General features: G+C 40.3%; 1 protein-coding gene across 2 annotated transcripts in view; it reads right to left on the reverse strand.

The window, feature by feature from the left end:
- mrc2 (mannose receptor, C-type 2) overlaps positions 1 to 19,644 on the reverse strand; it is a 26,608-nt gene extending 6,964 nt beyond the window's left edge. Inside the window, exons 1-19 of one of the 2 annotated variants that reach the window (XM_010775430.1) lie at positions 19,364 to 19,644; positions 14,103 to 14,507; positions 12,072 to 12,245; positions 11,769 to 11,933; positions 10,964 to 11,077; positions 10,606 to 10,749; positions 10,322 to 10,513; positions 9,218 to 9,372; positions 8,962 to 9,066; positions 5,458 to 5,573; positions 5,222 to 5,370; positions 4,123 to 4,340; positions 3,277 to 3,419; positions 3,023 to 3,116; positions 2,805 to 2,934; positions 1,289 to 1,321; positions 999 to 1,165; positions 591 to 759; positions 373 to 512 (exon numbers count right to left, since the gene is read on the reverse strand). In XM_010775430.1, coding sequence (XP_010773732.1) covers positions 373 to 512; positions 591 to 759; positions 999 to 1,165; positions 1,289 to 1,321; positions 2,805 to 2,934; positions 3,023 to 3,116; positions 3,277 to 3,419; positions 4,123 to 4,340; positions 5,222 to 5,370; positions 5,458 to 5,573; positions 8,962 to 9,066; positions 9,218 to 9,372; positions 10,322 to 10,513; positions 10,606 to 10,749; positions 10,964 to 11,077; positions 11,769 to 11,933; positions 12,072 to 12,245; positions 14,103 to 14,507; positions 19,364 to 19,490 — 2,940 coding nt within the window. In that variant the 5' untranslated portion in view covers positions 19,491 to 19,644. Of the gene's footprint in view, positions 1 to 372; positions 516 to 590; positions 760 to 998; positions 1,166 to 1,288; positions 1,322 to 2,804; positions 2,935 to 3,022; positions 3,117 to 3,276; positions 3,420 to 4,122; positions 4,341 to 5,221; positions 5,371 to 5,457; positions 5,574 to 8,961; positions 9,067 to 9,217; positions 9,373 to 10,321; positions 10,514 to 10,605; positions 10,750 to 10,963; positions 11,078 to 11,768; positions 11,934 to 12,071; positions 12,246 to 14,102; positions 14,508 to 19,363 lie in introns of both variants that reach the window. The other variant, XM_010775429.1, reaches the window with a different exon arrangement.
- Between the last annotated feature and the right edge of the window lie 2,041 nt (positions 19,645 to 21,685).

The following is a 21,685-nucleotide window of genomic DNA, read 5'->3' on the forward strand; positions in this document are numbered from 1 at the left end:
GTCATAAGAGATGCCAAGAAACATCAAGATGGAAGGTGGGAGAATCAACTCGGTGAACAACAGATACCAAGGATGCTGGCTGGCTGATGAAGAAGAAGACGAAGTAAGCTAATATAAGTCTTAGCAGTACAGATAAATGTGGGCTCACTATTTGGCAAGCAACTGGTCACAGTTGCCATGTTTATCTCATGTCTTATAAAAGCTTATTCATGATTTATAAAGTGTTCACAACCTAATTAATAAATTAATTACAAACTATTAGTAAACCCTTTATAAGGGTAGTCTTATTGTAAAGTTCAGAACATAAATAGAATGAGATTAATAAAAATGATAAAACCCCCAGTATGATCTCCTAGTGTGTTGAAGCTCTACCTTATGTTGGAAGGAAGACCATCCGTCATGGCAGCCTGCAGGTGGGTGTGGGATTGAGGGGGTTGGAGGGATGGTGCCTGTGACATTCACTCTCTTACAGATGTAGGGAAGGTCAGAGTGGCACTTCTGATCAGCCCAATCTGCTGTTTGGGAGTGGAAAATACATGTATGTGTATTCAAATATGTCTCTTGAGGTCTCACATTTCGGCTGTTCTTACCTTTGTTGGCAGACATGTGGATACACCTGCGATCACGGCTGACTGGGTGGGGCCTACCAAGGGCCCAGGACACGTAATTGAGCACCGAGTTGTCAGACCAGTGGAAACGGCCATCATTCTCGTAGGTGTGAAGCCCCAGCCACCAGTTGTCCCCATGTGCCTTCGACATCTAAACGTGAGATAGAAACTGTGAAAGGTGTGTTGAGGCCTCACAGCCTTTAAGTCTGCCATGCAGAATAAAGACAATAATTACACAGACCACAAACAGGTTGCTGCTTGTAAGGTATTTCACAGAGTTTTGCCCTTGTTAAACGTAACTGCCTGCTTAACCACAAGTAATTATTTGCATTTTTGGATAATGTCATCTCGTATAAACAATTATGAATTTTTTGATAAAGTGTGCAGTGCCTTGCTTAAAGTGTTGGCAAGAAAAGCTTCTTCCTCAGCTGAGTGGACGGAGGCCAGTGAGGAATAAAACCAGGAGCATATCCTCCGGGCCTGGTCCCAAGTGCTGCGATGGTCAAAAAGTCTATATTCAGCCTCCTGGAAGCCAACCCACTCCGGGGAAGTGCTGCCTGAAAGGGGGAGAGAAGAAAGATAGATAGTCATGAGACATAATAGGAAGGTTTAGATAGAAGCCCTTTGGAAATCAATTCAGTATGCTGAGAGAAGTTCAAAGCTTAGAGAAAAACACTGACCTTCAGATTCTTCTGGTTCCGCTTCAACAGTACCTGAAACAACACACATCATAGATTTCATTCATGAAATACATAATGTGGGAGACTCTAAATGCAATGAATGAAAACTGGAAATCTTGAGAGACTTGTATCAGAGTAATGCTATGGGTGGAGAGGGTATATATATAGATTATTAGAAAATGTTCAGTGTGAAAACGAATACAAACATTACTAATTCTGGCAGATGATTTAGAGGTAAAGTGTTTAACATTTATGCATTCAAATGTCTAAAAATGTCTAGACCTTTGTTGAAAATGTTTTGAGTGGTTTAATGAAATGATCCCAACAATTTTCAGATTAAGATGAATGCCATATTTGTTTTGAGTTAACTGTTTTTTTTTTGTTTACGATAAGTCAACCAGATATGGAGTTGTCATCCTTTTGCACATGCGTCAGCTTGAAGTTGTCTCACAGAAGCTGTCTTAAATGACCATTTTATCCAATTTGAGCAACATTTTTACTGTACACTTTTTTAGATCTTGGTTGTTTTGACTTTATATTTAAAAATGTTTATTCAATAAACCTAAGTTAATCAAAAAATACTTTCAGCAAACATTTCTGGATGGTTCGCAGCTTCTCCTCTCGTGTCTACTGTTGAAATGCTGATTTGTAAACGTTTTTACCATTTTCAATCAGTAAGTCCATTGATTTTGTAAAAGAGAAAACATCTGTGGATAACTTTGCTCCTGGTAAAAACCTACTGAATGATGAACAATGAGAGACTGAATTGTCAATGACCCTCTTTTATTATTGTTATTGTTATTACATATTATGTCTATTGTTAAAGGTAGGGTATGTAAGTTCGAGAAACTGGCTCGAGATCGCTAGAATTTGAAAATACACGACCGGAGAAAATCTGCCACTTCCTTATAGAGCCCCTCCTCCAACACACACGAACGCGCACATGATGAGGGCACGAGATAAGTTTGTGCACAGATGGAAGGCTGACAGGCAGGTAGGCCATCCAGTTATTTTAGCCTGGCCGGCTAAAAGCTAGAATGATTGGTCGTACTTTTTACAGCATTAAGATATTCATTGCTATCGGGATGTTAAGAGCATTCCATGGAATGTAACAAAAAGTGTATCTTGAGCCCGTTTCTCAAACTTACATACCCTACCTTTAATGTNACACACACGAACGCGCACATGATGAGGGCACGAGATAAGTTTGTGCACAGATGGAAGGCTGACAGGCAGGTAGGCCATCCAGTTATTTTAGCCTGGCCGGCTAAAAGCTAGAATGATTGGTCGTACTTTTTACAGCATTACAGCTTCCACGGAAGACATTTTTTTATGGAGTTTTTGTCAAAACACTTAAGATATTCATTGCTATCGGGATGTTAAGAGCATTCCATGGAATGTAACAAAAAGTGTATCTTGAGCCCGTTTCTCAAACTTACATACCCTACCTTTAATGTTCTTATACAGTTTAGGACTTTCAGAATAAGGCCAAAGAAGTGTTCCAGTGTTGTTTTACCTCGAGGGATCTTGCAGATCCAGTCTAACTCAGAGTCACAGTGCATGGCCAGCCAGGTCATGGTGCCCAGGTCTGCTGCAGCACATTGCCGGACATTGTAGTAGTAGCGGCCGAAATTCTGGTACGTGAACTAAGACACAAGCAAAGAGTAAACAGATTATGCTTCAAAATTATTTTACTCAGCATTCGTACCAAGGTTGCATTTTGTCTTTACTCACAGCCACTCCATCACTCCACTTCCAGCTGCCGAGGTCCATCGGGTTTCTGCGATTCAATCCAATCCAAAACCAGTGCTGCTCATCCTCTGACTCCCTGTAGACCACATCATCATCATCATCATCATCATCATCATCATCATCATCATCATCATCATCATCATCATCATCATCATCATCACCATCATCATCATCATCATCATTGTCAGCATCACCATATCACACCACATGCCCCCCGGACAGAGAGGCACACCCACCCAAAGGCCTCATGGAGGACCTGCAGGACAAAGTGCTCCTCCTCGGGGCTGCTGATGCTCAGCAGGTTGGCTCCGTGTCTCCGGCAGGTGAGATGAGCCTGCAGCCAGCTCAGCTTCTGCTCCAGCTGGGAGGAATGGAACACCTGCACACACGAGATAAAGGTGTTAAATAGATCTTAAATGAAATGCAATACTAGTGTAACAGCATTCGAATTTGCAGTTGTGTCACTTCAACTTTTGTGTCTACTACTTGACAGTGAAAACTGTGATAAACTTATTTTTTGTTATAGGCTTTAATGATTTCAATTATCCTTTTTTTTAATTCTACACTATATATTTTTAGGTAAAGTTTATGCATAGCAGCTCACAATATTAATGAGTAACTAATTGGATCAAGGTTTTGGTATTGGTTCTGAAAATATTCACATTTTCATTAACTATCTATACATTATTATAAGGTTTGAAAAATACACTTTCAGATATGATAAATGTTAAAGAAATTATCCTGACTAATGTATTTATGAGATATGTTATCCTTTTTAGTTAAAGACAGAATATCGCAAGATTTGTTTCAGCATTTCATAATGAACACTTTTAGAGTTACTTCATTATGAAGTCTATCTTGTTTTTAACTATGAAGAAGTTGAACTTCTGCTTCAAAATCACATACAAAAATAGTTATTCCACTTTGTCTGAATGATCAGATTACATAACCCCTTCAGATGTTCACACAATAAAATGAGAAAAGCTACAATTGATCTATTACCCAGTTTAGCCATTTAAGTCCAACACTGAATAAATGAAAGACTAAAACCCAAAGTGTGCTGGAGTGACCCTGTGAAACACCTTGTAGCAGTAGCGCAGGTTGCTGTTGCTCTTCCAGCCGCTGGGACAGGCGCCGCTGAGGCTGGGGGTGGGCTGCGGGGCGGGGGGCTCGGGGCTCAGAGACGTGTCCTGGTTCTGACGGCAGATGAATTTCGCCTTTGATGACGCACACTCCTTCACCTCCCACAGACCTGTTGCGGAGCCCATCGCCATGGAAACGCATCCGCCGTGGACGCTGACTGAAATAGATAAAGATAGAGGGATGAATGTAAGTGAGTGGAGAGAATGAGGCGTCCATGGTGAAACTTGTGGAAATAAAGAAATGTAAAAGATTTGAGGAAAATGTATGTTAAGAGTTGTATGTTAGAATAAAATCTCCAAACAAGGGCAATGTTTCCTTTTTTAGGTTTTTCTTTCTCTAATCTTCCTTATTGGTCTTAGTTATGGATCATATTTTTTCTAATGGTGTGTACATCAGGAATAGTCTTCTACATGATGAAATGTTTTTGCTTAGTTATAACTCACACCAAAGTCTTTCACAGCATAGTCTACTAAAGCATCAAAGGGCAGCCATAGTCCCTGCTGAGTTCAGACAGTTTATATTTTTTGGATCTATCTCTGACTTGAAAGCCAGAGGTCTCGCCCACAACTGGTTTTTGAGTCAGCTAGTCTGGTTTGGAAATGAGGGTAAATCCAAGATCCCTGATAGCCCGAATTGTACAAGAAGTGTTCGCCAGTGTGCTGACTCATTCCTCATGCTGGGACTTTTTCTTAACTGCTGATCATTTTCATAGATTTGGATCTTACCAAGTCTGCTTCACAGCCAAATCAGGATACCACGATATAGTCATTCGAAGTCTATATTTTGGCTAAAGATGAAACACCTGGGACCTATCCAGTTTCTTGTTCATAGATTAAATCCAAAATTGTTATGATTATTGACTCAGGTTTAAAAAGAACTCTTCACAGCATAAAGAATGAAGAAATGAAAAGGCAGTGGGTGGAAAAGATACTGCAAAAATCCCAGTATGGTCATCCTGCATCCTGTAAACATAATCAGATCATTTTGCAGGTCATGAACAATAAAAATAATCACACACTCACTCAATAAGTGACTTACCTGGTTGATCACGATTCCAGTTGGTGTAAGACACCTCATCCCCGCTGAGCCAGTGGAAGGAGCCGGGGCTGGTCTGGTCATGGAGGCCGATCCAGAAGGAGTCTCCAGAGCGACCCAGCACCAGGCTGTTGGCGAAGGCCTGCTCGAACCTTAGATTTACAGGGTTTCTTTTAGAAAGGCAGCACTGACAAAACTGATATCTGTGTGAGTGGGACTGTAAGTGTTACTGTTCCTACCTATTGGTAATGGTGACGAGGGCGGCTCCATGGTCCTCACACGCCTTCTTGGCTTCATCAAAGATAGACAGATCTTCTCCCACCCAGTAACACGCTGGACTGTGCCACTTCCAGCCCTGTGGAGAGAAGGGAGATTAACAGGATATGGACAATTTAAAAAATAATAAGTTAACCTTTCAAAGAGAATAGAATTTTACAATGCTTCTCAACACTCTAACCGAGAGGTGTTTTCAATAGTTTATTCGGCTTAACAAGTAGAATAATTCTCTCAACACATGAACAGACACTTCATCCATCAGTTTATCGCAAACACTTAAAATCAGTGTTTTACTGGAAAACAGGGAAATTAATTAATTAAGAAATCTTTGTAAAGTTACTAAGGCTGCCAGGATAATGTTGTGGAGCAAAACAAATACAACCTTTTCCACTGAGATGTATTGGTGAGGAAGTATAAAGCTACAATAAATGGAAATGTTCAAGTAAAGTACCTTGATGTTGTACAATACTTGAGTAAATGTTTCCTTCAGCCTCTGCTTTAAAACCATAAATGATTCACTCAGAAAATCCTTAAAGTCACAAAGGATCTATTTAAGCCAGTCAAGTGTATGCCAAGTACAGAACAATAAAAAGAACAGGTCTAGGCATGCAGAAATAACTTTTCCCTGGCCTCAATTCCTGCTGACAGCTCAGACCTACTGTAGCTGCGGACGTGTACAGATCTATGGTACAGATGCAGAGCGCTGCCAACACGCAGGAGGTCAGAGGAGGTGATATTTTGCAGGAGAATGATAGTGAGAGACAGTTAATATACAGCATTGTGTGAATAAACCCAACCTCAGGCTTTTTGCGCAACAACGTTTGGCATCTAGTCAAAAACCTCAAAGATTACAGCTGGAGAGGTCTGGTCCGTTCAAACTCTAGTTTTGTTGACTCTCTTTATTGTCCTTTCTCTCCCTAGTCACTACATCAGTGTTGAATTATAGAATTCTTATAACATGCCATTATTAATACCTATAACATGTTACATCAACAAGACAAATTGCAACTAGAATCTATTACGATATAGTAATGCTATGAGACACCACACTTATTTCCACCCATATGTCCATTACGTATTATCCTTCACATAAATAACACAGAAGCTGATTCAATTAACAAGTAAATTAAATGATTTGAAAATAAGCAATATATAAGCCTGGCCTATGCAGCAAAGAAGCATTGTCTTTTTTATGGAAAGTGCATACATTAATGGTCTCTACCCACTCCTGAGTGAAATATCTGTCTCCATAGCTGCTAAATAATGTATAACACATCAACATGGGCTCCACGGTAACTGGGAGAGATATTATCAATTTATTCTGAATTTAAACCGATTCATTGATTAATCTAGAAAGTAATTGGAAGGTGAGAGGAGGCTGTGGTTCAGTGGATAGTGTGCTGGACTCAGCATGTCGTTGTGTCCCTGGGCAAGACACTTCACCCCAAATTGCTCCTGTGGGGATTGTCCACAGTACTGAATGTAAGTCGCTTTGGATAAAAGCGTCTAACAAATTACATGTAATGTGATATAATGTAATTGGAAGGTTAGTCGATAGCAACCCCTTTCTCATTGTTTTAAGTTATTATAAATCCAATCTCGGAATACATCTAGAACTTAATCAGGAACTGTCTCATTAAAAACAGAGAATAAAAAATCCCCAAAAATGAACACAACCAACAAAGCTCACATTTAAAGGATGGTAGGGGCCCCCTTGTGACTGAGGGGGTCTTAGCAGCTGCTAACGCCGAAGGCTGCCACTGATCAGTGTTGTCTCATCACTCTGTTTATTCACACATTAAGAAACTGAGTTATCCTTATGATAAAATCTCTATCTTTGGAAGCAGAGACGCAACACTTTGATGAGTGACTGCTCCAGTGAGTAAACAAAATGACAACATTACAGTGATGAGCAATCCTTTATATTTGTTGAGTAATGAGCCGAGTGCATGATGGGGTATGTGATTTGGGGATCATGTGGTGTAATGTTGCTAAAGCAGTCAGTGTTTCTGTCGTTGTTGTTTCACATGTTGCGTGAACTGATCTCGTCTGCTCGATACAGAGCAAACTGCCACGAGGCCCTGCATCATGTGCCATGCCAAATGACCCTCATCACATGACCACCCATGGTGTCCTGCTCTCCAGGGAGAGGGAAGATTCATTACACCAAACAGTCCGTACAAAGATCTTTGTTAAATGTGACAGCTGAGAAACAGCATGACTCATCAAAAACATTTAGCAAACATATGACATTGTTGAAGTGTATAAAGAACACAAGCACACACTTTGTTTGCTTCTATCCCTATATGTGATAACATATGTCACACTCTACAGGAAAAAGGACAGGGAAACTTACTTGGCCAGTGACCATAGAAAACAGTGGTCAGGTACAGATAAGTCAGGTATGAGAGGCTCAAAGTCTCATATGGAATGAATTATGGTCCGGGAAATCAGAGACAGATGTAGATATATTCTCCAGATGGGATTTTGTTCATCATGTTGGCACAAGCAGTGGTGGTACAATTTGTTGTTTGTACAGACCGGACTTGTTGAAGCAAGACACAATGACAATTAAAAAAAAAAATATATATAATGATTTTTCTTCTTTTTTGGGAGGGGCCAATGAAAAATATTCAAAGGAAGAGTGTGAGTGTGCAGCGTCAGTGTGTCTCGGCTGCATGCTCACCGTCTTAATGGATTGATTTATATACAGTTAGAGGCCGGGGGTGGACTGGTGGACAAGTGAGAGATGAAAGAGAGTTCTGGGGAAGGGGGTCAAAGGTGAACTGCTGAAATACTAAATAATAGTTGTGTTCCCTGCTACACTACAAACTGTCAGCAGCTGGAATAAGAGAGAGAAATGCTAGAGGACATCAGATTTTTGTGTGGGAAGAAAAGAAACAGAAAAAAGTCCAGAGTAATCAGTAATCTAAAGTAGTGTTTCTCAAATGGGGTACTAGTGCCTCTACAGGTACTTTGAAGTACTACAGGGGGTACAAGATATTTAAAACAACATTTTAATTACAAAAATGTTTACTATGATAATTATACTAACATATTTTAATTACAAATCTAAATGTAATTTTGATTGGCCACATTTTTATATATTTTTAATATCTATTAGCTGCCATAAAAAGAAAAAAGCACTGTCACAAGGAAGCCAGTTTTGATACAGAATGACAAAGGAAAACCCATAAAATGTTAAAACAAAGCAACGATACAGCTGAATACACAGTGAAAAATGTAAAAACGTGTTTCTCTCTTAATTATAAATGCAGTGCAATGCCGTTTGAATGTTATTGCATGATGGCAAAAAATCGGTTTGTCTTGAAATTGTAACTTTTAAGTGTTTTTCAGTTAAAAAGAGTGCTGCAATATACTGTTCTTTGTTTAATTTTTAACACCCGGTTAAAATGTTCATGACAAGACAATGAAGCATGAAGCACTAAATGCAAAGAGAGTATTACTTGTTTGCAGTCTTGGTGTTTTGGCTTCCCATCAGTCTTTGTGCCCAATTTCTTACAGATGGAGGCCAGAGTCAGATTACAAGGGCTGTCATCCCAGCGGCCCTCCTGCATATTTAAGCAAGACACAAACAGAAAGAGAGCACACAGCTGTTAAATATATACAAATGTCGGAGACTGGCTGTCAGTGAGATAACTTTGAGGTGATTGAGTCCCCTGACTTTGGGGGTCAGTGTGAGGGTGAAGGGGATCGACTCACAGCTCCCCAGATGGAGACACAATCTTCCAGGGTGTTGCGGAAGTTGTTGGGTTCAAAGGGGTGCCAGTAGGTGAAGATAACGGGCGTGTGGTCAGTCCATTGGAAGTCCATTTGCATATTAGTATCATGGAGCCCTATCCACAGCTGGTCAATGTCTGACAGAAGCAAAAGAGAGAAAACATTTCACCACTGGAAAAAGGATGCAGATAAGATAAGATAAAATAAGAAAGAAGGTCAAAGAAGGAAGATAATAAGGACTGGAAAACACCTTGAAAATGCCATTTTGTGTTGATATTATAAGATTCAAGGCTTTATTGTCATGTGCACATTAGCTACAGTATAGATATGCCAATGAAAAACTTAAAGGGGACCTATCATGCAAAATGCACTTTTGTACGTCTTTTATACATGAATTTGTGTCCCCGGTGTTCCAGGGAACTCACCAAGTGTCAGAAAACACAACCCTCTCTCTTTTCATCCATACCCAAATCTCTAAAAACGGGGCTGCAACGGAGCTGATTATTAATTTAATTTTTCTGGCGTCAGAAAATGGTGCTCCGCCTATATGGGCAACTCTCCACCTATCAGGGGAATGAGAGACCGCTTGAAAGCGCTGGAGACGCTGTAGTACATATGCCAGGCCTGTAAGTGGCGCTGTAGTCTGCCACAAAAGCAGATTCAGCCCTTGCAAAAACAGGGCTGGAAAAGAGCAAATAGAGCAAAATGAGGCATGGCTAAAATGCATGATCTGTTTGGTATTTTGAAAAAAAAACTTCACAGACATGTTTTATATAGGTATGGCCCTACAATATATGTTTCAAATATAGCATGATAGGTCCACTTTAAGTCACAGGCTCCTCCAACAGTGCAACATGAATATATATAGGACATAAAATAAATAAAACAGATACAATATATATATATATATAAATAACAGGAATGTTTACTTTTTTAAATGTATCCAAATCTACCAGAAAGTGTTCAGATTTGAAGCAGAAAAAAGCACAGCTAACACATTGGTTCATTGTTCTCCCCCTTTGTTCATTTAAACTGAAGAATATACATTAAAAAGTGTTTTGAAGTACATAAATCATGTCACATCACCTTTCTTGACGTTGCGTATGATGAACTCTAGCTCAGGTAGTGTGTGGATGCTGACCAGGTTGGCCTCCATCCTCTGACAGCTTTTCTGAGCTGTATCCCACTCTATCTTGTCTGAATTCAGCTTGTAGCAGCCAGCCTGGAAAGCCTGCCAGCCCACATCACACTCATATTTCTCATCATCTGCCCACGAGTCTGTGGGAGCAAAAAGATGAAACCCCTCAAACTCCGGACTTAAACTGATGCATTTCACTTTAATGGACTAGTTTTAATGTCAGTACACAGACCGGTGGTGAAGGGGTCCAGGGTGGCATTGGGCCTCTTCTTACACACATATGGCAGAGCAACAGAGCATTCACGATTTTGCCAACGACCTGATGACTCAGTTCTTATCACGGCACAGTTCTCCTCCTCAGCGTGGTTTGGCTGGTCTGTAGGAAGAGAGTTAAGAAAGGAAACAGTGAAGGACTGAAAAAGCACTGGGATCACCAAAAAGAGTGTATTTGAACTCAGAGCAGTGTGTTGGTGAAAACGAGCAAACAAGCTTATTCAGCATTCTGTGGGAAATAGATGTTTAAAAAAGCCCACAGATGCTTTGAGGTTTTAAAAAAGTCAGTAAACGTTGAGTTGTTTTTACAGTCTAACCTTGCTCCCAGTTGAGATATTTCAGTGGTGAGGAGTCGGCCCACTGCCAGCCTCCACTGATGTCCAGGTCATTCAGGCCAATCCACAAAGCTGCACTGTAACCTGTCAGTAACCCTGAAACAGAAGAAAAACACAGCTCTTAATTTTTTGGAAATATGACAAAAATATGTTTTCTTTGGTGAAGGGGGACACAATGAAAGATAACACTCAATAGTGTGCTTTGATTTCCAGTCCATTAATCTCTCCAGTTATCTGTGGATTTAACTGTCAACTGTTGGGCGGACGACATGATTGTTATATGATTGACAACAGTCACAACGTCTCAGAAATCTATTATTACCGTGCACAGCAAATACAAGTAAACATGATGCTATCGACATTTTCCTTAATTGCTAAAATAGCTTATAGATTAATCATTTTAGATTATTTTTCATGTCAGTCAAGATAAGAAAAAAGGCTCTATTTATAGGCTTGAAAACACAGCTACTTGTTAAATACAATATGATGTTCACTGACATTCAAATTTTTTTTCATTATTACTGTCAATTTAAATACATCCTTGAAGGTTATAAACAAATTAGAAAATCTTAAAATGTCTCTCAATCTTTTCTATGCTGGTATGTCAATTCATGATACATTGTCTAACCTTTTGCTCAGTATTGATTTATTTGTACTGTATCTTTCTGAGGTTTTATATGCTAGTGTATTTTGTCTTGTAGATTGGAGTGTACCCAAAATAGAGCTACTATAAAACAGAAGTGGATGCCTCTGTTCACGTATGTCTTCATTTGCACATTATCTTTACCATTGATGTATGTCTGCTCATGCAGCTTAGTGATGCTAAGCAAGTCTGATCCCTGCTGCTGGCAACTGATCCGAGCCTCGCTCCACGACAGCGTAGCCTGGAAGTTAAACTGGTAACAGCTGTCGGTCAGCGGGTCAGTGTCCCAGAAGGTCTCACAGCCACTGCCTGACGGTGAGGCGAGGAGATAAGAAGGTGGTTAGGCCAAGGGAGAAAGCAGGGAAATAACAGCAAAGCAAACAGTTGGGAGAGGGGATATTGTGGTGAAGCTTGCTGAGTTTGATCAAGTTCAAAGTCATAACTCACTCTCTACGGGACAGAAGCCCCAACGCTCGTCTTTGCCGTAGTCGTGGGTGGTGGCGCACCAGAGGTGACCGTCCTCACGCCCGATGCTGGTGCAGCTGTGGAACCACTGGCCGTCATACAGGAAGGGCAGATAGCAGGGCCGTCCGTTAGAGTTGCCCTGGATTGTGTAGATCTCTGGGAACACAGAGAGGAGAGACTTTGAATCCCCGTACGCAGCAGGAGCGACGTGCTCGTGTTGCCTAAAGTTATTGCTTTGAACTGTGCTGAACTGAAATACCGTATCTGTTTTCTCAAGGATTTGGATAATCAAACACACGGCGAAAAACAGAGGATGATGTTACAGTCAAAACAGTAAAGTCAAATAGTGGTCAGCAGAAGGAAGAGTAAACAAACAGAAATATGAAGGTTGTCCGGAAAATATTATTATACAAAAGGGATTAGATGTAAACATTGATGTTGCAAAGCACAATCTGTAATATATCATAGGCAATCTTTGAACCATAAATTATATATATTATGAATACTTCCTTCCTGCAGCGGTCAGACTATATAACCACCACGGCACCTGGTAGACCCCCCCCCACACACACACACACACAACAACACAGACTATAACACCCCGTACTGTGAAATACAAATGATGTGCAATATATAAATATATATCCGTTAATAACTGTGCAATATATACCTGGCTGCTATATCTTCACAACTGTTACAGGATGTGTATTTTGTAAATGTTTTTTTTAAATCTTTAACATTTTCTTTTTATGCATGCTTCTTAGTTAACATTAAGCTGTCTTTGGCTCTTTTCTGCTTTAACAAATGTAAATGTCCCCTCTGTGGGACGAATAAAGGTATTCAGATTCTGATTCTGAAAATCCCCAGGTCTGGTTTGGAGAAAAGAGCTGGATCTGTAGTTACCAGAACATATTAAACCAATGGAAAGTATGGCAGACATACGAGGGGGGACAGATTTCTGAAACTCCCTCTCCGCTGCTGGCTGGCTGCAGCGGAGTCGCTCCTCTGCTGACTAATGGCAGAGGCATTCCTCTCCAGCAGCGAGTTGACTTTACAGAGAAATGTGTGAAGATCGGCAATAGAAAGCCACAAATGAGTGAAAGAGTTTGAGAAGAGGTCGGACAAAGAAGAAAGTAACAGGAGATCTTGTGGTCTTCCATCTGATTTAATTGGAGTCAAGCAAAGGATGTAAACTAGTACGGCTGACTGAGCCTCGCACAGTTTGTCAATTAAAAACCTGGGACATTTGATATCGGTAAGAATGGTATACTGACAGCGGAAATTAGGCTTAGCAGTAAATCACCACGGCTAGATTGAATCTGGACTGAAAAGTATATATAAATACAAATAAAGTTGAGGGCAAGGACAGCTCCGTGTTTACTGCGAGTTTACAAACACCAGCTATGTTTTCCTTGGCTTTGTGACTGGCAGTCAGCCACTTGTCCTCAAAGATGCCCTAGAAGCAACATTTTGCTAGATCCATTTGATCAGATACAGCTGTGGCCTTCACAACAGTAAGTCTATCTTCCTCACTCAGCGGCCAAACAGAAGAGGGGCTGAATCACCACAGCTGGGAAGTGAGGGGCGTCCTTAGAGTAGTCATAGAGGATATTTTTTCAAGCTAAGGTTTTTTAAGCCTATCCTTTTCCTACATGATCTAATAGGCAATTCTTACAGTATTACGTTTTCACAAACAGAGGCAAAAACAGATCTCTACATGCTCCATGTAAAATATTATTTAAATCTCAGTTTTTTATGTGTTCACCACATAATTGTTGACTTTAAAAATTGTCTTTAGACGAATTACTTATCAATCTCTTTTTTCTTTGGTTCAAAAATCAATACAAATGTTTATTGTTTATTATATTATCCGTATTATTTGCAAACGATTAACGATATTAAAAAAATTAAGCTATTTTAAAAGGAATTAGTGAGTGTAGTTGTCCATGTTTAGGTGTCTGAAGAATCCTTCTTCTGCAAATTGAAATTGGATTTGATTATTAGCATGCTTACCACGATATGTTTTGGAGCACAGGTCCTCTACCCCACCATGCATGGTCCACTTGAGCTTTGAAGGGGGGACGGTTGAGGAGGAGTTCCACAATGAGGGTGAGGGAAGATAGATGTTGAGGTTGTCCAACACCTGGCCACAGTTCCAGGTCCAGCGTATTCTGGGGGGCTCGTGGTCACATGTGTACACGCCCAGAGGAGACCTGTCCGATCTGGAGCTGGCGTTACCCGTGGTTACGCCCAGGCACAGCGAGGAGCCCAGGTTGAACAGGCGACCCCGGGTCACCCACTTCCAGCGCTGGTTGTCTTCCTCACAGGAGGATGCCAGGACCAGGGAGTGATCCCGCACCCCCAGGCACCCCTGGGCGCCCTCATGGAAGAAAGCGAAATCGTCAGAGTCCAGCGGTGCTGTGCAGAGAGAGGAAAACAATGGCATCAGTCAATAACGCTGATGAAAGCAACATTCCGTGTTAGCAGCAAATGTGGCAGAGAAGAGGTCAGCAGCTGGATCAATATCTCCATTAATGACTGCAGTGCTGGGTCGGGACTAGTTTGAGATTCGCCCTCTGATGTTCCTGCGTAATACACTTCAGTCAGTGGTGTTAATAATAATAATAATCTTGTAATAAACCCTAAATCCCTGTGTACACATGACATGAAAGAGCTTTCAGTAGGGAGAGATTGCAGAAATGTCATGCAATAAACTGTGAAAAGTGGTTACACATGTTTTTAATGCAAGGTTGGCAATCAGGGTTGAATCAACATGTACCGTATTTCAAGAATTACCCAACACTGACCTGGCCTTGCCTCTCATTGCATTGTGTGGTGTCTATTTATGTTGGGTTTGACTATGCAGTTTTGGGAGACACATAATATAAAAGGGCTTTATCATAAAAAGCTGTTAGGTGATGCAATTGACCAAAAATTACTTTATGTTTTGACAGTTCTCAACTTGAGTAAATTGATGAAACTGTAATTATCCCCAGGGGAGAAATGGTTGTTTTCATTCTGCTGACTTCTCACTGCTGTACACTGTTGACACAACTTCAATGTGATTCTCATAGGAGCTATGGTTTACTAACTTAAAGTTTTGCAGTATTCTCAAATACTCATATACTACACAAAAATATCAAATAGAAACTAAATGTTACCAGAAAACTGAGTCATGGAAAAAAGTGTTGGACTTAACACATTCAGAGCAGTGGCTGGGCGCAAGCCTCAGTGACTGGAAGTCTGGGAACAAATGCAACACCCTTTCTCAAAAATATATGTGGTTTTCCTTCATTCCTTTATGATATTTCTTTGTGAAGGATTTAGAGATTGGTAACCAGAGGCCATAATTGTGAAGATAATGGTGCGTGGTAGTGAGTCTGTGTGAAGTTGGTAAACAGAGAGACAAATCAGGAGTGTAGGAGTGATTCTAAATGAAGGTTGTGCTAAAAGGATTTAAAGGAATATGCCTTCACATAAATCCTTTCTCTAAGACCTGAGAATCAGAGGAGAAAAAAAATGAGACCTACAGCATTCCTTCTCGCCGGGCTCCTGTGAGAGGCCAGGAAGTGGGGAAGGTAGGAAAAGATCACTGTGCATTTGGTTGAAAAACATAACTCTCCTATGTGTGGAAACTTCACTCCACTCTGCGGCTCTCTCTTGTTTCCTACTTCTAAGCTCAAACACTCAAAACCTCCTGTGCTGCTTTTATAGACACAAAGACAATGGAGTCCCATCAAGAGCCCCTACATAAAACGCCCTGTAATCTGGAGGAGACGGTAGACACGCCTCTCTCCTCGCTCTCAGCCTCTGCGGTTGAGTTTCTCAGAAGCAGTGTTAGCTCTTTTGGTCGGTAGCAAAGCAGAACGAGAGCGCAGTGGGAGAGTGGTTAAGCATACGTTTGAAAGTGCTCTTTATGGTTAATCAGATATAATCACCACCATGTTCTTTTTATAACTCCATATATCTTACAGTAACACCCAGCTGTTCGGCTTGCTTACTGCCTGTTCATTGTTTTGATCGTTAAAGATTCAAATCTGTTCACAAAACATCTCAGGGGGGTTAAACATATAACACTGGTTCAGTTATCAAAAAACATCTCAGTTGGTCTTCATTTTCCAGCAGTACGATCTTTGAGTGACTCCTCGATCAAACGTCAGCTAAATCAGCAAAAACCGGTGGAAAATCACTGTCTGGTGAATCCGTTAAAATTGGAAGCTATTTTATAAAAAGAAAAAAAAGAGCATGTAATAGATGAATCAACTATTAAAAAGATGGAATAAAGATGGGTATCATTTTGAGTTTAAACTTTTAAGCCCTCAGGATAGTTTATATAAATCCCTTTGTGCCTTGTCCTCAGTTCTCTGCTGTAATTAGCTTCCACTATACAATTAAAGTGATGTCTTCCACAATAGACAAATAACGTTATTAACTAAGCTCAGGATGTACGTACACCTACTTGAATAGCTGGTGAAACACTGACTTATTAACAAATGTGCCAACATATCGGTCGTATGACATTTTGTCCTTTTCACTACGGGAATTAAAGCTTTAAAAAAGAAATACATCAGTGTCAGCTCTAGATTCCAACACTGGTACCAGCCCAGCCCAGCCTTACAGAGAGTGTTAAATGAACTCCTATAGATGAATGTAAGCTCAGTATTAATATTTGAATATATAAGAAGTTCCTGGCAAAAGCTTTTGAACCACTATAGACAACCTGAAGCTACAGATCCTGACAGCAAGAAGCAAATTCAAAAATAACTTTTAATTCCAGTCTGGAGGGCACACAACTGGATGTTTGATGTGCGAAAACTCCCGGACACTTAGAGAGAGAGAGAGCAGAATTCCAGATTTACTTTAAGCCATTGAGCCCTGTGAAAGCTAAGCCACAACAGCTCTCCTGCTGTGATCTCATCCTCTTCTTTGCCCTGTCACACCTTTTTTTCAATGTTGGAGACAGTTTCCTGCTGAAAGAGGCTGAAACTCAAAGCCAAGGACACGCGCAAGGAGAGGCACGTATTCCCAGAACCTCCGCCTCCACTATGGGGTCATCTGCTGGACCACGTTTGAGGACAATACTTGCAAACGTGGGTTAAGGCTCAAAAGCAAGTTTCGATATGAAACCATACAAGTTCAACAAACTTCATCACATTGATTGGTAGTGTGTGACTCATAGCTGTTGCCAAATAGTTACCACTACATAGCCTAATTTTCAAATGTGTTGTTCGTAAGATTGTATATTAAGATCTAGATTGACATTCAAGCAGGCTTTTCCCGTAACCTCTCCATATTTTTGACAGATGTCTGCGATAAAAAAAACAGGCCTTTAACTTGCCAGTGTGATATAATGTAATCAACAAATAGCCAGGAAATTCCAGCCTGCTGTGTTTGTTTCTTTGGTGTTTTATGGTGGTCTGGCCTCTGAAGCAACCCAAACTGTGGATAGGTTTAACTTCATCCAAGAACCTTGGCAGTGGAGAGAAAGAGAGGGAGAAAGAAGGGTACGCATCTCTCAGCCACATTCAAAAACGGAGCGAACTGGAACCTCTAGGAAAGTGTGTTTGAAATGTAGAAACATAAGTGAAAAAAGGTGCAATCTGTCATCACTTTCCTCTATTCACACTCATGCATGGTATTGGTAAGGACTGACACAAGATTTTCATCGACATAACTACTACACTGTAGCTATGTTCGTTTGACAAATAAAGAACCTTGAACCTTGACTTATAAAGATAAATGATCTAATCATTTCTGAAAGTTGTTTAGTGTAAGATCAATAACAGTGTTTCTCGTGAGTTTGACACCAGAAACCACCACAGAGCATTAAACTCATTTAGAATGACATTGAACAAAATAAGAAAGTTTAATAATAAAAGGCCAAGATGTTTAACGTTTAACTGGCTGAAAATTGTGCAAACAATAAAAATAACAAATCCAAAAACACATTTCATAAAATAAATCCACAAAGACTATTTTCCCTTCGATCCTTCTGCAGCTCGTCCAGTGGTGCAAAGAATTGAAGAGGGATTGTTAACTTTGGCAACAGGGGAATTTGATGGCATATAGGCAAAATTAGTTTCAAAATAAATCAGCTAAACATCTTGAAAAAGAGCTCCAGCTTGTTTAGGATGTGTATAGCAGGAGCCAATTTTTTAGGGATAAGTACAAGAGTACATACATCATAGACTGCAGCAAACAATTAATTTCATTATCGATTAATCTGCCTATTGTGTTCCAAATTAATTGATGAATTGATTGGACTATAAAATGTCAGAAAGTAGTAAAATAAATGTAAGGTTATGTCATTAAATAAATAGAAAAAAAGTGATATTCAGTCTAATTTGACAAAATAAGAGAAACAATTGCAACATTTATATTAGAGAAGCTGAAGCATTTGCAATATATGTGCATGAAAATGTAAGATTAAAGGAAAAAAATTAGAATTTATCCCTAATCATAGTGAATAAGAGAACGCACTTTATGGTAGCCTAGTTTACCCAGAGTTTAAAGTATTTATGCTCAAATTACTTCATACTGACAATATAGTCCTACAAACAATATCATGATGCAACCCATCTTGAAGTTGCACAGTTCACTGCACAATAATAATAACATCACAGAGAGCTTATTCAAATTATAACACGTTGAAAACAAGCCTGAACACTGGAAAAATGTAATACGAGATGAAAAATAACAACACTTAAAAAAAAGAAAAAAAAGTATGACCTATGTGTTAGAAGACATTGTGTGGGTGGGTGTACTCTCCAAAGCATCCCATAACATGTAATGGTGTAGTAGCTGCTCAGGGTCGGCTCAATGTGTTAATTGCAGCCTGTAACAGGATGTAAAGGTCACATCTGCCCGCAGGGTGCCAAACCAAGCGTCACCCCTTACAATGTAGCCTAAAGGAAAAACACCACCCGGCACGAAAATAGAACAAACAAAGCAATGTGTGCGTTGTGTTGCGGCTTTACATAAACGTATACATAAATAGAAATCACAATAGAGACAGTAAGCCAGCAGCCCCTTCCCTCCTCCCTCCGTTTTTCTCCACATCTGGTTCCACTCACTGCTCGGACTTTTGGTTCGTGGCATACCGAAGCACTAACTGCAGAATGCGCAGAAATTATGTTTATGTGTCGGCTTTCTAACGCATTTCCCAACTGTAAGTCGTTACCAAAAATAGAAAGCATGCACAACAGGTAACACGTCGACTTGGTTTCTCGACTTTTACATCACTGGAATTAAGCGAAAGTGGATATTTTGCTCACCAGTGACGCTCCTCTTCAGTTCCAGACTAAAGACGAATAAATATAAAGTGCATTTGTAAAATAAAAGTTGCCAATTTGTCCATGTTCTCCTTGATTCCTTGGTTCGGTGACGTCCGTTGCCTTGCATGCTCACAACTGCAACCCACGAACACACGCTTAAAAAAAAAACGTCCCAAGAAAAAAGTGATCCGGAGCAGGACTGCCCCAGTGTCTGACTCTGATGTGATGCAGAGACGGAGAGGAGTCTGACCGCTAGAGATCCGTCTGCCTGAGTCAGAGGAGAGTGATGAATGGAGCAGCGTCAACAACGTGTGCGCGCGCGTGTGTGTGTGTGTTTCCCAACATGTGGTCCGGGGACCTCCAGGAGCCTGATAGAACCCCCAATAGCATCCGATGACTGGTGTCAGGGAGAAAACAACACCAACTTGAGAAAAAAGTCTTTAAGATTCCGACAAAACCATTCTGAAAATAGTCATTTAAAGCTAATGTTGGCTGTCGGAAAAAATATATTAAAATACAACTAAATGAAAAGAATACAGTAACGATGAACACAAATCACATGTCAAATCTGATTCTGATATTTAAAAACGTCCGAAATCCATTCTGGACATAATTATTTTAAATATATAGCCTATTATGTTCAGTCTTTTGCACAAAAACAATTCTCTAGAATTTCTGTTTCTTTACTCATGTGTCGTTTTGGCACACAAAGTTGGGCACATAGTCTGCTGACCCCTGGCCCAGTTGAAAATTGTAGAGACCTGGAGGATTACCTCTGGCAGAGAAAGAACCAGAGCTGTACCAAATGTTTGTCCTCACCCCAAGTATGGATAGGACTCACCCTGAGATGCTGAAAGCTGTGGACATTATTTAAACATTATCCATCACACTCCTCTGCCTCTCTTGGAAAGCTATGATGGTGATTGAAGGGAGGATGTGAATCAAATATAAATTGGTATATCAAAGTGAATATTTCAGTCAAAGCTTACGTTTGCATTGAGTTTGAAAACGTAATAAAGGTTTATCCTTACAACATTAACATACAGTTTGAGAAACTTCAAATTGTATCAATTAAATATCTTTGTACCCATCACTTCATACCTGGGCCTTTTCTTCTTTGACGCCTAATGAAACTGCTGTAAAATCGTCATAAAATCGACAATTGTTGAATCTTTTCAACGGCATCAAAACATGTCTTCACTCCGTCAACTGCGAAATGTGTGGCGTAGTTTTGCAGGATGTCCCGCATCACTCTATTGACAATTTCTGACCAACTGGTCAGCAGTTTCTTGGAACCAGGGTGATATCATGTACTATCCACCAGGAAAGTGTAGAGGATGGTAGAGGAGCAGAGGCCCAAATATATAAAAGGGCAAGTTGGCCATTTTTGTTACTTTTAAATAAATATATGCCTGTAATAACTACTTTTATGACAGTTTTAATGGATAATAAAATGTGTGTTTTTCAAACAAAAATGGGGTTGGTTCAAACACTGCTACATCCCAGTTAATGAATGATACATGCAAAGAAATGAAGTATATTTCGGTAAATTCTTCTCGCATGTCCTCTCTCGCCTCCATATTTCTCAGGCATCAGGTACAATGCTCCAGTAATAGGCAATAAGAAGATGTTGATATTGTACGGCGAAGATACTGCTACTATGTGCCAAATAATTTGTTTAACATAATTCACATATCGATAATTGATTTGTTAAAAAAAAGGGCTCTTTCCTAACAGGAGGGCAAAAGGGCATGTGCTGAGGTCTATCTGCACTTGCCTGGATCTGACCAATCACCAGAAATCACCTGTCGTGCAGCAGTGGAGGATTGGTAGGGCGTCAGTAGTGCTTCGGTAGGAGGGAGCTGAGTCTGAAAGCAAGGCTTTGATTTCCTAGTCAATCTATTTTTGAACTTTATCCATGATCTTGAGCTTTGCATAGGGACTGAACTAATAAGATTGTAAGCAGCTGTAACTATTCACCCTTTGAGATAAAGCCATGAGCTCAGATGTCCGGAGGGAGCTCAAATAAGAACCGGTGCTCCTCTGGGTCATTAGGAGACAGGTCTCAGTGAGGTGAGTGAGCGTGTGCATTCTATTGAAAGATTTGTGGGCAGGACTGGTAGAAGAGCTCATGGTACACCCAGAACACGCTGAATATATGGTATATCTTATCTGGCTTAGGAACACGTCAGGATCCCTCAGGAGGAGCTGGAACAGGTTGCTAGAGTGAAAGAACATGGAAAAGTGTATGTCAAGAAACAAAGCAACTTAGCCTCCATACATAAAATCAATATTTGGTGTTTCTCCCAGAGAATTCAGGCA

The sequence above is a fragment of the Notothenia coriiceps genome, unplaced genomic scaffold (assembly GCF_000735185.1).
Source record: "Notothenia coriiceps isolate Sejong01 unplaced genomic scaffold, NC01 NC01_scaffold00015781, whole genome shotgun sequence".
In the NCBI taxonomy this organism is placed as follows: Eukaryota; Metazoa; Chordata; class Actinopteri; order Perciformes; family Nototheniidae; genus Notothenia; species Notothenia coriiceps.